Source organism: Triticum dicoccoides, chromosome 5B (assembly GCF_002162155.2).
Source record: "Triticum dicoccoides isolate Atlit2015 ecotype Zavitan chromosome 5B, WEW_v2.0, whole genome shotgun sequence".
NCBI classification, from domain to species: Eukaryota; Viridiplantae; Streptophyta; class Magnoliopsida; order Poales; family Poaceae; genus Triticum; species Triticum dicoccoides.
In genome coordinates this window covers 722,260,648-722,272,756 of record NC_041389.1, presented here as the reverse complement: position 1 = coordinate 722,272,756, position 12,109 = coordinate 722,260,648, and the positions used below count along the sequence as shown (strand labels likewise).

The window sequence follows — 12,109 nt, the reverse complement described above, 5'->3', positions numbered from 1 at the left end:
AAAAAAATGGGCCAGGCTGAGGGGTTGTGCGCCTAAGCGGGGCTCAATATTCTTATGAGCATATCGCCATATACTCTACATCCATTTATGCATCAATCTCCCCTTTCCTAACCATATCATCAATAATTAGTAATAGCATCCAATAAAATGTCAAAACCAAATAACTGATTCATTGTTCCATACAAGAAATGAATAACCTCGGACTCCACTCAGATGCAAATATTTCCAGTTTATAGATTTCATCTTTAGTTCGTTTCCACTTATAACATGACATTTTTGTTTGATGAGACGAGAAAGGGACGAGAAGAACGAAAAACGGCCCATTCCTCTCTGGGGACCGAGTTGTGACGTCCGTTATGGTTATGTACATCAAGTCGATCGTGGAAAAGGAAAAGAAAATGTTGATGGATCGACTCAGTGCAGCAATCACCCAAAGTAGAAGTAGCAGCAATCCATAAAAAAAAAGGTTGATCAAAAAAGGTCGATCGAAAAAAGTAAAAAGAAAAACAAGCAGGTGTAGCGACCAAGTAGGCTGGGTGCTTGCTGGACGTGCCTACCTGTACTATCCACGTAGGCGTTGCGTTAAGCATTAAGTAGCAGCAATCCCAGTTAGTACATGTTACTCAAAGTTCTCTAGTAGAAACAAGGAGTTGCATCACAAATTTGTGATTATAAAATCGATCTGGGCATCAATATTTCTTGTTTACAAGCATCACCTTTGACCAAAAACTTGCAAGGAACCTTCTGTTGGGGCACTTCAGCGACGAGCGGCGTTTCTTGCTTGGTTTGGTCATCTATATAGCAAAAAATCATTCTATAAATTAGACATTCATCATGTACTCTCAAACTCGAAAAACGGAAAAAGGTTACAATTTGCAAGATGCATTTTCTTGTCTTGGTATCTCCTTCATATCTCACTTCGATAACACTTTTACGACTAATCTGACATCAAGTCATGATGTAAACGGCGCCCGTTTACTCATCGGTCTAACAGTTCAAGAAAGCTTAATTTTTCTGGGAAAATGAACTACCGAGCTAACTAAACGAGCCTTGCGGCGCCGTTTATCAAGCCATTTACATCCCTAATAGCAAGTACAACTAATTCCTGATCAAAGTATAGCAGATTTAGCTGTACAAACGGAACAAACAACTCTGTCCAGATTTGAGACTCGTGATCTACTTCATTTAGAATATTCTTCAAAAAAGTGCAAGTGTTAAGTGCTAAACGAAAATTGTAAATGACAGAAAAATAAGTAACAGAAACCATGAATGGAACTATGCTACAACACAACTAATGAAGCAAAGCAAAGACTACTGATGAGCGAGTTCACTTAGATTGAGACTCAAGAGCTAGTTCATTTAGCTAGTTCCCTACGTGCAGATGTATTCTCTTGAGAATAAATACACATGTCAGCTTTAAAAGAAGATACACAGGACACCTTATATTGGATTCAACACCATAAGCGTGTGTTATCCTAAGTGCCTGTAGTTAATATTCATTCATTGTTATCTACAGTTTAGTTGCAACTGAAATACATGTATTTCTAACTATCGGTTTTGAATCGCATTGTAGGTCTGTTACTGAATTTCGTACTGGATAACATGCAAGAACAATGGATCGGCTCACTGTGTACATGGCGGCTCCAGTTGACAATCTAATCTGTTAACACTTGCCTTTTTTTCCCTCTTAATTACTGTGAACTACTAGTTCTAAAATAGTATTCCAGTGTGTTTTCTGTTTGTAAATCTGCACCTGAGATAATGCTATTTAAATTATCATTGGCATCTTTGTACTTGTGCTATCCTTGAGATCTCTAATTTTTCAAGCAACCTGTTACACTCAGTGTCAAGGAAATGTGAACGTACCGGTCTCTTCATCATCAGATAGGCATATCACTTCAGGAGCCGCCACGCCACGGGGATCACTGGGCACCCCAATACTGGTTAGAAATTGATCCAGTGATTCTGCATCAGAATCTGACTGCGGCGAGTCTGGTGCGCAAGGCCCAACACCTTTACTTGGCAACACACTGGACGCAGCTGAGGAAACACTAGATGTCGTAGTCAAACCTCGTGGTAATGTTAGTGGAAGAACTGGATTTGGATTCGAAGGCACTGGCAATGGCAATGGCAGGCGTGTTGGCTGTGAACTTGATGGCAGTGGTGGAACCTGCTGAATTTGATATGAACTTGATGGGCCCACGGGTGCGAGTACAGTGGCCTGTGAACTTGATGGCAGTGGTGGAACCTGCTGAATTTGATGTGAACTTGATGGGCCCACGGGTGCGAGTACAGTGGCCTGTGAACTTGATGGCAGTGGTGGAACCTGATGAATTTGATGTGAACTTGATGGCCCCAAGGGTATAGTGGAGTGTGAACTTGGATGCAAGCTTGATAGTGATGGGTTCCCTGGGGGAACTGCATGTGGGCATGATTGTCTTATATTTATTGGAGTCACAGGGGTAGACCATGTCCTTGCAAACATGCTCTCCAACCCAGTTGGAAGCTGCTGCTGATTTGCAGATGCCATCGAATGCGCCTGTGCAAGCAACCTGTGCTGAAGACGAGGAGCATGTGCATGTGCTAGTTCACTCTGGACTCCAAAGCTTCCCTGTGGCAGAACTGGCACGAGGCTAAAACTAGTAGATGTTGATCTGACAATGTTGCTTAGTATGGAGGGATGTGGTCTGACCACTTGTGAAGATGGCGATGATGATGGTGATGGTCCATCGACCTGTAACGGTTGGATGTGATGTATCAGCACTGGTGGTCGACCAGCTGATGACGACGCAGTTGGTGATGCCACCGCTGAAGGCCTCATGGGAACTTGCTGAGAAGCAATCCAGTGGGGTGTGTGGTGATTTGGAGGGCCAGGGGCTCTAACTGCATGCAGATCAAAGTAATTAGCATTGGCGATAGAGATTTGGTACGGATGCTTGAAAATCATGTCAGCATATTCATTTAGATAGAGGACATAAAAAAATTATTGCTTATAGTCAATACTCAATAATACCTTGTTCTCCAGAAGATACGAATTTAGCCCGAAGATCTTCAGCTAGTGATTGGTTGAGGAGAACTTTCCCACATAGATTACCAAGTGTCTTGGTTTGCTGAAGATGAGTGGACTCTTGTTCTCGAAGTAACAAATCATACTTTTGTTTGAGCTTCTCCATTTCTTGGCTACACTCGGTCCTAAGTTGTGATTTCTGTCCATATATAAGTGAAAAGGAAATGAGAAGAAGATGAATCCCAGAACTAGCTAGTGTAAGAAATTCACAACCAAGATATACGTACATGAGCTAGAAGGAATAGCAAACCTTTAGTTGGTGGGTTGAGTGAATGTGTAACCGTAATCTGTGCAACTCATTTTTCGATGGATCATCACCAACTGGTGGATGATTAAACATGATTGGCGCCACCGGAAATAGTTGTGGTGAAGAACCCGGTGCAGCCTCAGGTTGATGGCTTGGTGGTTGACACTGATCAGGGTGTGCTCTTTCAAGCAGAATACTGGACGGTGGAACCGATGAATGCATTGCAGATGACAAACACTGAGATGATGGTACACGAGAAAGGCTTGCTTGTTCTGCATCCCTTTGTGAAAGCCCATTTGGTACCGTACTTGGTTGTGAAGACTGAATTATCAGATCTGTCTGAGTACAAGCTTCCCTGCATGCTGGCGGTTGCATTTCAGGTTGCAAAGTCTGAGGTGATGTTATACCAGAACGGTCTACTTGTTCTGCCCTTCTTTCCAGAGGCCGTGCTGGTGCTACAATTGGTTGGGCTGACTGCATTACAAGATTGGCCTCAGCTTCAACTTCCTTAGAAATTTGCAAGGACGCCTCGCTGGGCACAGGAGCCACAGTCTGTGGTTCTAAATAAGGTGGGTCTGCCTGAGTATTGTCCCCGTTGCCGGTGTTAACTTCCATTTCAGCATCCCCTAAATGTTGTTCAATCTCTCCCGGTAATGGTTCTGCTGAACCCACACCACTATGTTGCTCAACATCTTCATTCCTTCCATGGTCACCACTTGAAGTCTGAGCTGGTGTTCTATCAGAACAGTCTACTTGCTCTGCCTCTCTTTGCAGAAGTTGTGCTGGTGCTACAGCTGGTTGGGCTGACTGAATTACAGGATTGGCCTCAGCTTCAACTTCCTTAGACATTTGCAAGCAAGCCTGGCTGGGCACAAGAGCCACAGTCCGCGGTTCTAAGTAAGGTGGATCTGCCTGAGTATTGTCCCCATTTCCGGTGTTACCTTCCATTTCAGCATCTCCTAAATGTTGGTCGGTCTCTCCCGGTAATGGTTGCGAACCCACACCACTCTGTCGCTCAACATGTTCAGTCCATCTATGGTCACCACTTGAAGATTCCTGATGTACATTACAGGTACATATGATTAGTATAATAATGGATAATAATTAAAAAAAGGTCAAAAGGAATACTATTGCAACCATAATGCAATGATGCACCCTGAATTAGAGCATGAAGACCATGTGCTCAGCACTGACTCAAATGGAAAGACAAGTGACTATGTTGTGATGTTGTCCACTATTTGGAAGTGCGTTTAAGTAAATGGGTACACAGTGTCACAGACGCTCATAGACGAGCCTACTAAACATTTCTTTTCCTTTCGCTGTATTACAAATAACTTAAATGAGTAATCGACAAACCGTAAAAACATGACAGAGTATGAAAGGCAACATGCTACATACAGTTTTCTACGCCTAGTGTACTGTACAGCCCGTGATGAGCAAGAGTAACTATGTTCACATTACTACGTGGAAAGAGCAAAAACGACACAACCTAGATGAGCCTCTCCTTTCCTTTTCGCTATATCACAAAGAAAACTTATATGAAAAATGTACCATCCATAAAACATGACATGAAACTTGAACCAAAGCTTCAATGTGTTGTAACAAGACAAGTTGACTGCAAATTATGTTGGAAGTTTCAGTAAAAAAAGTTAGGTTGATAGTTCTGACATGGATAAGCTTATAAAATCAGAATGACGTCACTCCAAAGAACTAGTAAGTATAAGACCTGATATGGATAAGTTGCTGCTGACTCATTTTTTCTTGGCCTCCCACGCCTTCTCTTGATTCCCGTTGACGCATCACCTCCAGCTTCAGCAGACATTGCTGCTGCTGACTTGTCTTTTCTTGGCCTCCCGCGCCTGCTCTTGATTCCCGTTGACGCATCACCTCCAGCTTCAGCAGACATTGCTGCTGCTGACTTTTTTTTTCTTGGCCTCCCGCCCCTGCTCTTGATTCCCGTTGACGTGGCACCTCCAGCTTGAGCAGACATTGGTGCTGCTGGCTTGTCCTTTCTTGGCCTCCCGCGCCCTCTCTTGATTCCAGTTTTAGGAGCGGGCGTTGCCGCTGGCGGTGCCTCCCTTGCTTGCCTCGCGAGCAGTCTCTTGGTTCTCATCGACGCATCATCACCAGACATTGTTGCTGGTGGTGGTTTCTCTGTTAGCATTGGGCTCCTATGCCCAGTTTGAGTTTCCGCTGTCTCGATCCTCCGTGCTGGAGTCGGATCAGGAGAGCTTGCTGCTTGTGATGGTTGCTGGTCCTTTCTCGGCGGCCTCCCACACGGTATCTTGATACCGGTTGTTGACGGTGACGGCGCGGCTGGAGTTGACGGTGACGGCGTGGCTGGAGTTGCTTCAGAATCTGTCTGTTTGACCTTCCTCAGCCCCCCAAGCGGGTTTCTCGGCGGCCTCTTCTTGAATGGCCTCCCAAGCTTCTTCTTTCTCTTGATCCCCGACGAAACACCTCCTCCGGCGATGGCGGCGCAGCCGGAGGTGCCTCCCGGCTCGGTGAGCGCATCCGTAATCATCTGCATTGGAGATTAGATCCAGCCATCCATGAGATGGAAAAGAAAAAGGGGGAGGGTGGGTAGGAGGGAGTGGGGAGAGAAGGAACGAGCGAGCTTACCTTGGTGTAGGTCGGGTACGAGTGGTCGGCGGCGTCGCCGATGAAGGAGAGGCGACCCACAAGGCCACAAGCCTCCTTGTTTACTCCTGCTTCCGTTTTGGGTGGGGTGGGGATTTTTGGAAACAGCACAACTTGTGGGCTGGGCAAACGGTTGTCACCTCACGAATCCTGGACACACAAGAGTTGATCAGACACAGCAAAAAAGCATTCATCAGATATTTTATTCCTTCCGGTGGCAAGTAGCACATCCATACACACATACATACTGAACCAGGAAAAAAAAGGACTTTGCAGATGCAGATGCATAGATGAAGAAAAGCAGAAGAAGAAGGGAGGGGGGTGAAGGCCCTGTTCTTGGGGAGGAGGAGATGGTGGTGAAGAAGGCAAGGAAGAATCCCAAACCGCACATCAGATGGGGATCCAGGAGAAGAAAAGCCGGCCAGAATGTTGGTTGGCTGATGATGCTCATGTTCAAATCGGAGAGATGGAGTGGGAGGGGAAGGATACCTTCGAGCCTCTCCTCCTCTGTAGCGGCGGAGAAGGACTGGCCGCTGCCCTCAAGCTACCTACACAGACAGACGCGACAGGGGTCAGAGAGAGGGAAGAAGAAGAAGAAGAAGAAGAAGAAGAAGAGGAGGAGGAGGAGGAGGGGCTCATACCACCGTTGGAGGAGGAGGAGGAGGAGGAGGGAGCAGCAGATCTCTCGTGGAAGTGAAACCTGGGTCGCCATGGCCGGGCGGTCTAGGGTTTCCAGCGCGAGGAGGGAGGGAGGGAGGGAGGGAGTGAGGGCGGATCTGGCCGCTCGGGTGGATCCGCGGGCGGCGGCGGCGGGGTGGAAGCCGGGGTTGGGGAAGAGAGGACGGAGGTGAGTGACTCAACTTGGAAGAGCACAGTGGTTTGGGTGGGTTCGTAGGTACTGTTTGCCCGTCAAAAAAAATAAAAAAAAAAGCAATTTTCGTGATTTTCAACAGTAGCGCGCGACAAACACGAAGAAGAAGATTTGATACAATGTATGTAGGGTTCATCAAAGGTACAGGCCCAAAGCAGACGATAATTTCATAGTTATAGTTCATATAGTTCAATGTATATAGCACATATAGTCGCGCCGACTACTATGTATGTCCATAGTTATAGTTGAAAGAACCAACCGCCGCAAAAACACTTTTAGTTACCTCCAGAAAACAACAGATTCACAGAGAAACTATAGTACAATGCACGTTCACACAACACGCTATCGACTCTGGGCTGAGCTCAAATGAACCCAACTGCAAACACCGAGTTTTTTTTAATCTTCCCTTGTTTCTTTTTGTTTCCTCAGGGAAGCTATCTAGTACAAGACGCTCATGTCGAGCTCACCTCCGGAGCTAACCACAGTTTCACCTTTTTGTCGTCCCCGCAAGTCGCCAGAATGTACGCAGGAGCACCACCACCTGAGACAATCAAACAAACAATGTGATCTACACACCTTTAACTAAACACATAATATTTCCAGCATCAAACTAGATCAAATAATTTACACAAGGATGAGTGAGCACGACAAACAATGTAATTTACACAAGGATGAGTGAGCATGAGTCAGCTATCATATATCACTAGTATTGTGGTGCGCCAAGGGCTGACACACTAAGTAGATCCAGTCCAAAAATTCCATTGTGTTACTTTGCACTACTAACCTAAGCAGGTTCCTAACAGCTCTAGTGCACCATCTAGCAAACAACAGAGATGTTACCATTTGGAATTGTCCGTGGAGCCCACGCAATGCCAGAAATAGCACCTGAGTATGTGCATAAAACACGTCAGCCCATGCACTTTTTCTTTTAGACAAGGAGAACCTAAAGAGACTTTCAACCTGGAAACTAGGAATATTATTACACACCTTCATGAGCCTTCTCAGCTGTATCCAAAACCGCGCCAGTTTCTGCACATAACCATTGCAACGTCGATCCGCTAGTTAAAGCCAGAACTTTACCATCTGGGGAGATGCCCATGTGTTCATACAGGCAAGTAGAGCCTTTTGAATCATGCAGAGGGACTGCCAAAACTCTCAAGGTTTTGGGATCCTCATCAAGGTGATACCTTACTGCAGGAAGTAACAGAAACCATTAACCCCCCTTGACAAAGACTTGTACATTGCAATATCTGACAAACAACAGGGTTGCTTTTGACAAGTGCCATGACGTCAAAAGAGATTATATAATCATGCAAATGTGACAGCTTTGGCCATGTCCACTACATATCAATAGCCTAAACTGATTGATTAACATTTTCTGTAATGAAGGGCTTATCAACCTTGGTGAAGAAAGGCAAACATAAAAAGGTTCTCATGCATTATCCTCTTGATGCAGATCAAGCAATCCCAAAAAGGATGAGAAGGTATTGGATACATATATATATATATATATATATATATATATATAAGTACAAAAGAAGCTGACATGACTTTAGGGCAACTTCCGGTAAACAGGGTTAACATATTAAAAATCAACAAGCACAACTGTTGGTAAATATAGAACATACCATTGATATTCCATACTCGGATGGTACCATCTTTCGACGCAGTAATAATCTTCTCAGAGTCCGGAGTGAAACACAAACTAGTAACAGCACTCTGAATTCAAAACTTGTCAGTCTCTGCTCACAGGAATAGTTTGAAACTTGCACAATAAAATGTAAGCAGGGAGGAATTTGACCTTGTGACCCTTGAGCTGCATGACCCTGTTAACCTCCTTCACTGAACTATCCTTTGAATAAACAATCTCCCACACCTAAAGAACATGTGAATATTATCATAACTGGGAGACGGTTAATGAGCAAAATAGTGAGTTTTATTACAATGAACACTACCAACCTTGACATCAGCAGTGAAAGCTGCAGCAGCAATGAAGCGGCCATTTGGGGATATGTCAGCCATATTGTTTTTTAACTGATTAGTGTCAACTGTTCCCAACTCTTTGCCACTCTTTCCGTGCCATATTTTGATATCAGTTGCTGCAAACAGTTTTCAAAAACAAATGTTAAAACAAAACAGAACTCGTAACATGGAAATAAGTCCACAATGTCACACGATTACATCTTGTAAATTTGTGATATGTCTGCATATTCCTAATGCACATGTGTGGCATAAAAAAAAGCATGTTGCTTCACAAATAATAGACGCACAACTTCAGGCTCATGGATCAAGAAAGGAAAGCAGAGAACAGTCGCATGCCATAACTGCACAGTTCCTCAATCGAAGCATGGTGGGCCTCCTGGTTTCCCACGCTAACCAATAGCAAAAATGTGTGTCTTTAATTTGGCAACTAACAGATTGGTAAGACAGACACCGTGGATAATTTAGGCAGTTACCGTGAAATTTGGAGGTAGCGTCCTTCCTTCATGGAAAAAAATGAAAAATGGTGACACCCATTATTTTGAGTCGAAAGTAGTAGTTGTTAAGACCAGACCGTACCGACAACTAAAATAGGAAGAGCCAAACCAGCGCCTGGTCTGCTCCGGTTTGTATAATGAACAGTTTGGGGAGGAAACAAGGGAGAATCCTAGAAATATTCAGCGCTGTGCCAAACAGAGAACCTCAACCCAGAGCATCACGTGCACGCAGAAAGCATAGCACCAGTTGGACTATCAATTCATTCTAATGGTATTGCAAGCAAGTAATAACATATTAGGTCTTTTCAAAGAATATGAATACAAAATGACAAAAAATTGCTGCCCAATTAATTTTGTAGAGCGGTTGGTCAGGTTGATCCGGACAACTGAATGGTGAGGCAGATGGTTGACCAGTTCCCTCACTGATCCAGTTTTATAAACTGGCGTTTATTCTACCACTCAAAACATCATACCTGCCCCAAGAAAAAAAAATCCTTGCAACCTAGCTACCCTCAATCCCATATATGCATGCACCTGAGAGATCCAGGCTATTTAGAGACGGGTCAGGTCACCATGCACCCGTTAATCAACACTTAATTGTGAAGAGTGTATATTACTCCTAAGAGCAATGGCAGACTTACGGGAGGAGGCCTATAGATTTTTGTTTACCCTCCTCCCATAAGTCTAGCACTCTTGTTTTTCACAAAAAAAATGTCTAGCTTTTTTGTACTCCCATATATACAAGTGAAACATGATGCAGCGTTACTCATTAAAGCTTACTAGTTTAGAAAATATCATTAAAGCCACTAGTTTAGTAAACATTCTACACTGTACAGTACTGCTTCCAGCATACGTGAAAAAAGCTCTAGCTGCATATACGGCATTACGATTCATGGCCAATAATGAATGGTGAAACAAAAATTAATATCTAAATTGACACAGTAATTATGCATGTTCGCAGGTCATTGCATCTTGATTTAAAGGCTACTGCAGTAAGCAATCCTGATTCATGAGTAACTACTTGAAACTGAAACAATCCTAAGAAAGTATACAGCTCATCATACCTTCAGAGCACGAAATCACTATTGTGCTCCCATCACCAGTCCCATGAGTCGCACGAGCTGCCGCAAGGTTCAGCACCGATTCCTTGCCGTGAATCTTTTTGTGGTCCCACTTGATCTCAGGAGGAGAAAGCTTGCCCTGCTGTTTGTTTCCCCCAGTTGGAGGAGCACCAACATCAGCATACATGTAGAGCGACGAGCCTAACAGCGCCTGTGCTGCCACAACAACGGATGATGACCCTTCTGAGTAAGCGATGGCAGTGGGATGTGCCCCAGCAGGCAAGTTTATCTTGAGAATCCTGCAAAACCCTCGTGGTGTTAGAATATGTTGTATAATGAGGGATAACTCGCATAGAATGAAATGACTTACTTAAAGCTCTTGCTGGATGCATCATCGATCCTGAATACTCTCACAACCCCATCCGCGCATACTGCCAGCAAACATATAAATATTGAAATTCAGGGAAGCGGACATGATTGGTTGATCAAGTACAACGTTTTCCAAACTGGATGAGTCATTCCAAGGCAGGATCCTTTTATTATCACTAAGCAACCCATATGAGCCCGACAAATAACTGGTCTGTGCGAGAAAAAAAATAGAAACTTATGGCACAAAACAACTAAATATCTTCACAGCTCCATCCGCGCCACGAGAAGCAGCAAATATATAAATATCAAACAAATTTGGGGAAGCAGCTCTGATTGGGCAAACTGTATGAGGGGTGCCAAGGTGGAAGACCCTTTAATTTATCACTAAGGCGCGCCGTATCGGCCAGACAAATAAATGAGGCGCGCCCGCCGTACCGGCCAGACAAATAAATGGCGCATACAAGAGAAAATTAAAACATTTTCGCGCGAAGCATGATAGATCCTGATCGAATGGGAGGCTGAGGGTAGGCTCACCGGTGGCTAGGTTGCAGGCGTCGCTGGAGAAGTCGAGCGCGGTGACGCAGTCGGTGTGGCCCCTGAGGGTGTTGATGTCGAGGTGGTGGTGCTTCTTGGCCGCCTCCTGGAAGAAAACACACAATACAGCTGAGACCACATCCACTGCACATTCCAATATGTCTATGGACCTATGCATCTATACATTTCATCACAGTTGGTGAAATGAATGAATGAATGAACTAGCAAGATTATGCTCTACTCTACTAGGATACACCCCGAATCGAATCGAATCGAATCGAATCTGACAAAAAAAAAACTGTTGTTTGGGGGCCTGTCAGTGGGCGATGTCTGATCAGAATCGAATCGAAGACTGATCCCTGCCTGTGAGAGTAAGATCGATACTAGTAGCTAGTACTAGGTGCGTTGAATCATGGATCCCATCCCGGTGTGTTGTATGCGTGGGAGCGAGATGGGGATGGAGATGAGATGGAGGACCTTGTCGGCGGCGGAGGCGTGGTGGTGGTGGACGCGGGCGTGCCCGCCGCCCTTCTTGTTCTGGCCGGCGGGGCGGACCTGCTTGGGCAGGTCCGGGGCGGCGGCGGCGGCGGCGGCGGAGGGCGGCAGGTGCGCGATGTCGGCGCGCTTGCGGCGCAGGTACCCGGCGAGGAAGACGAGCGCGACGGCCCCGCCGAGCAGCGCCGAGAGGAGCGGCACGGAGAGCGCGGACGCGACCTGCACCGCCGCCATCTTCTCGCCGGAAAGGGGAGAGGGGTGGGGTGGGGTGTGTGGAACTGGAACTGGATCGGCTTTCCTTCCGTGCTCATGAAGAAGAAGAGAGGGGCCGGGCCGTTCTGGTCTGGA

The 12,109-nt window shown here is 45.4% G+C and overlaps 2 protein-coding genes across 5 annotated transcripts; both read right to left on the bottom strand.

Annotated features, from left to right (window-relative positions):
- Positions 1-424: 424 nt before the first annotated feature.
- Positions 425-6,823, bottom strand: LOC119313003 (flocculation protein FLO11-like). 4 transcript variants are annotated; one of them, XM_037588806.1, is made up of 9 exons: positions 6,596-6,823; positions 6,444-6,502; positions 5,937-6,104; positions 5,041-5,838; positions 3,318-4,370; positions 3,014-3,206; positions 2,327-2,883; positions 1,867-2,248; positions 425-794 (listed from the first exon to the last, which is right to left on the bottom strand). In XM_037588806.1, exons 4-9 carry the CDS (start codon positions 5,836-5,838, stop codon positions 670-672), a joined length of 3,108 nt encoding a protein of 1,035 aa, XP_037444703.1. In that variant the 5' UTR covers positions 5,937-6,104; positions 6,444-6,502; positions 6,596-6,823; the 3' UTR covers positions 425-669. The 4 variants fall into 4 exon arrangements, with proteins under 4 accessions (XP_037444703.1, XP_037444704.1, XP_037444701.1 ...); XM_037588807.1 differs by having other exon boundaries at positions 1,867-2,611; positions 2,693-2,883; XM_037588804.1 differs by having other exon boundaries at positions 1,867-2,883.
- Positions 6,824-6,977: 154 nt separating this feature from the next.
- On the bottom strand, positions 6,978-12,024 carry LOC119313001 (transducin beta-like protein 2). Its single transcript, XM_037588803.1, has 10 exons — positions 11,744-12,024; positions 11,267-11,372; positions 10,734-10,794; positions 10,367-10,662; positions 8,785-8,924; positions 8,627-8,701; positions 8,454-8,544; positions 7,813-8,016; positions 7,666-7,710; positions 6,978-7,366 (listed from the first exon to the last, which is right to left on the bottom strand). The coding sequence occupies exons 1-10, from the start codon at positions 11,993-11,995 to the stop codon at positions 7,278-7,280; spliced, it is 1,359 nt and encodes a 452-aa protein (XP_037444700.1). The 5' UTR covers positions 11,996-12,024; the 3' UTR covers positions 6,978-7,277.
- Between the last annotated feature and the right edge of the window lie 85 nt (positions 12,025-12,109).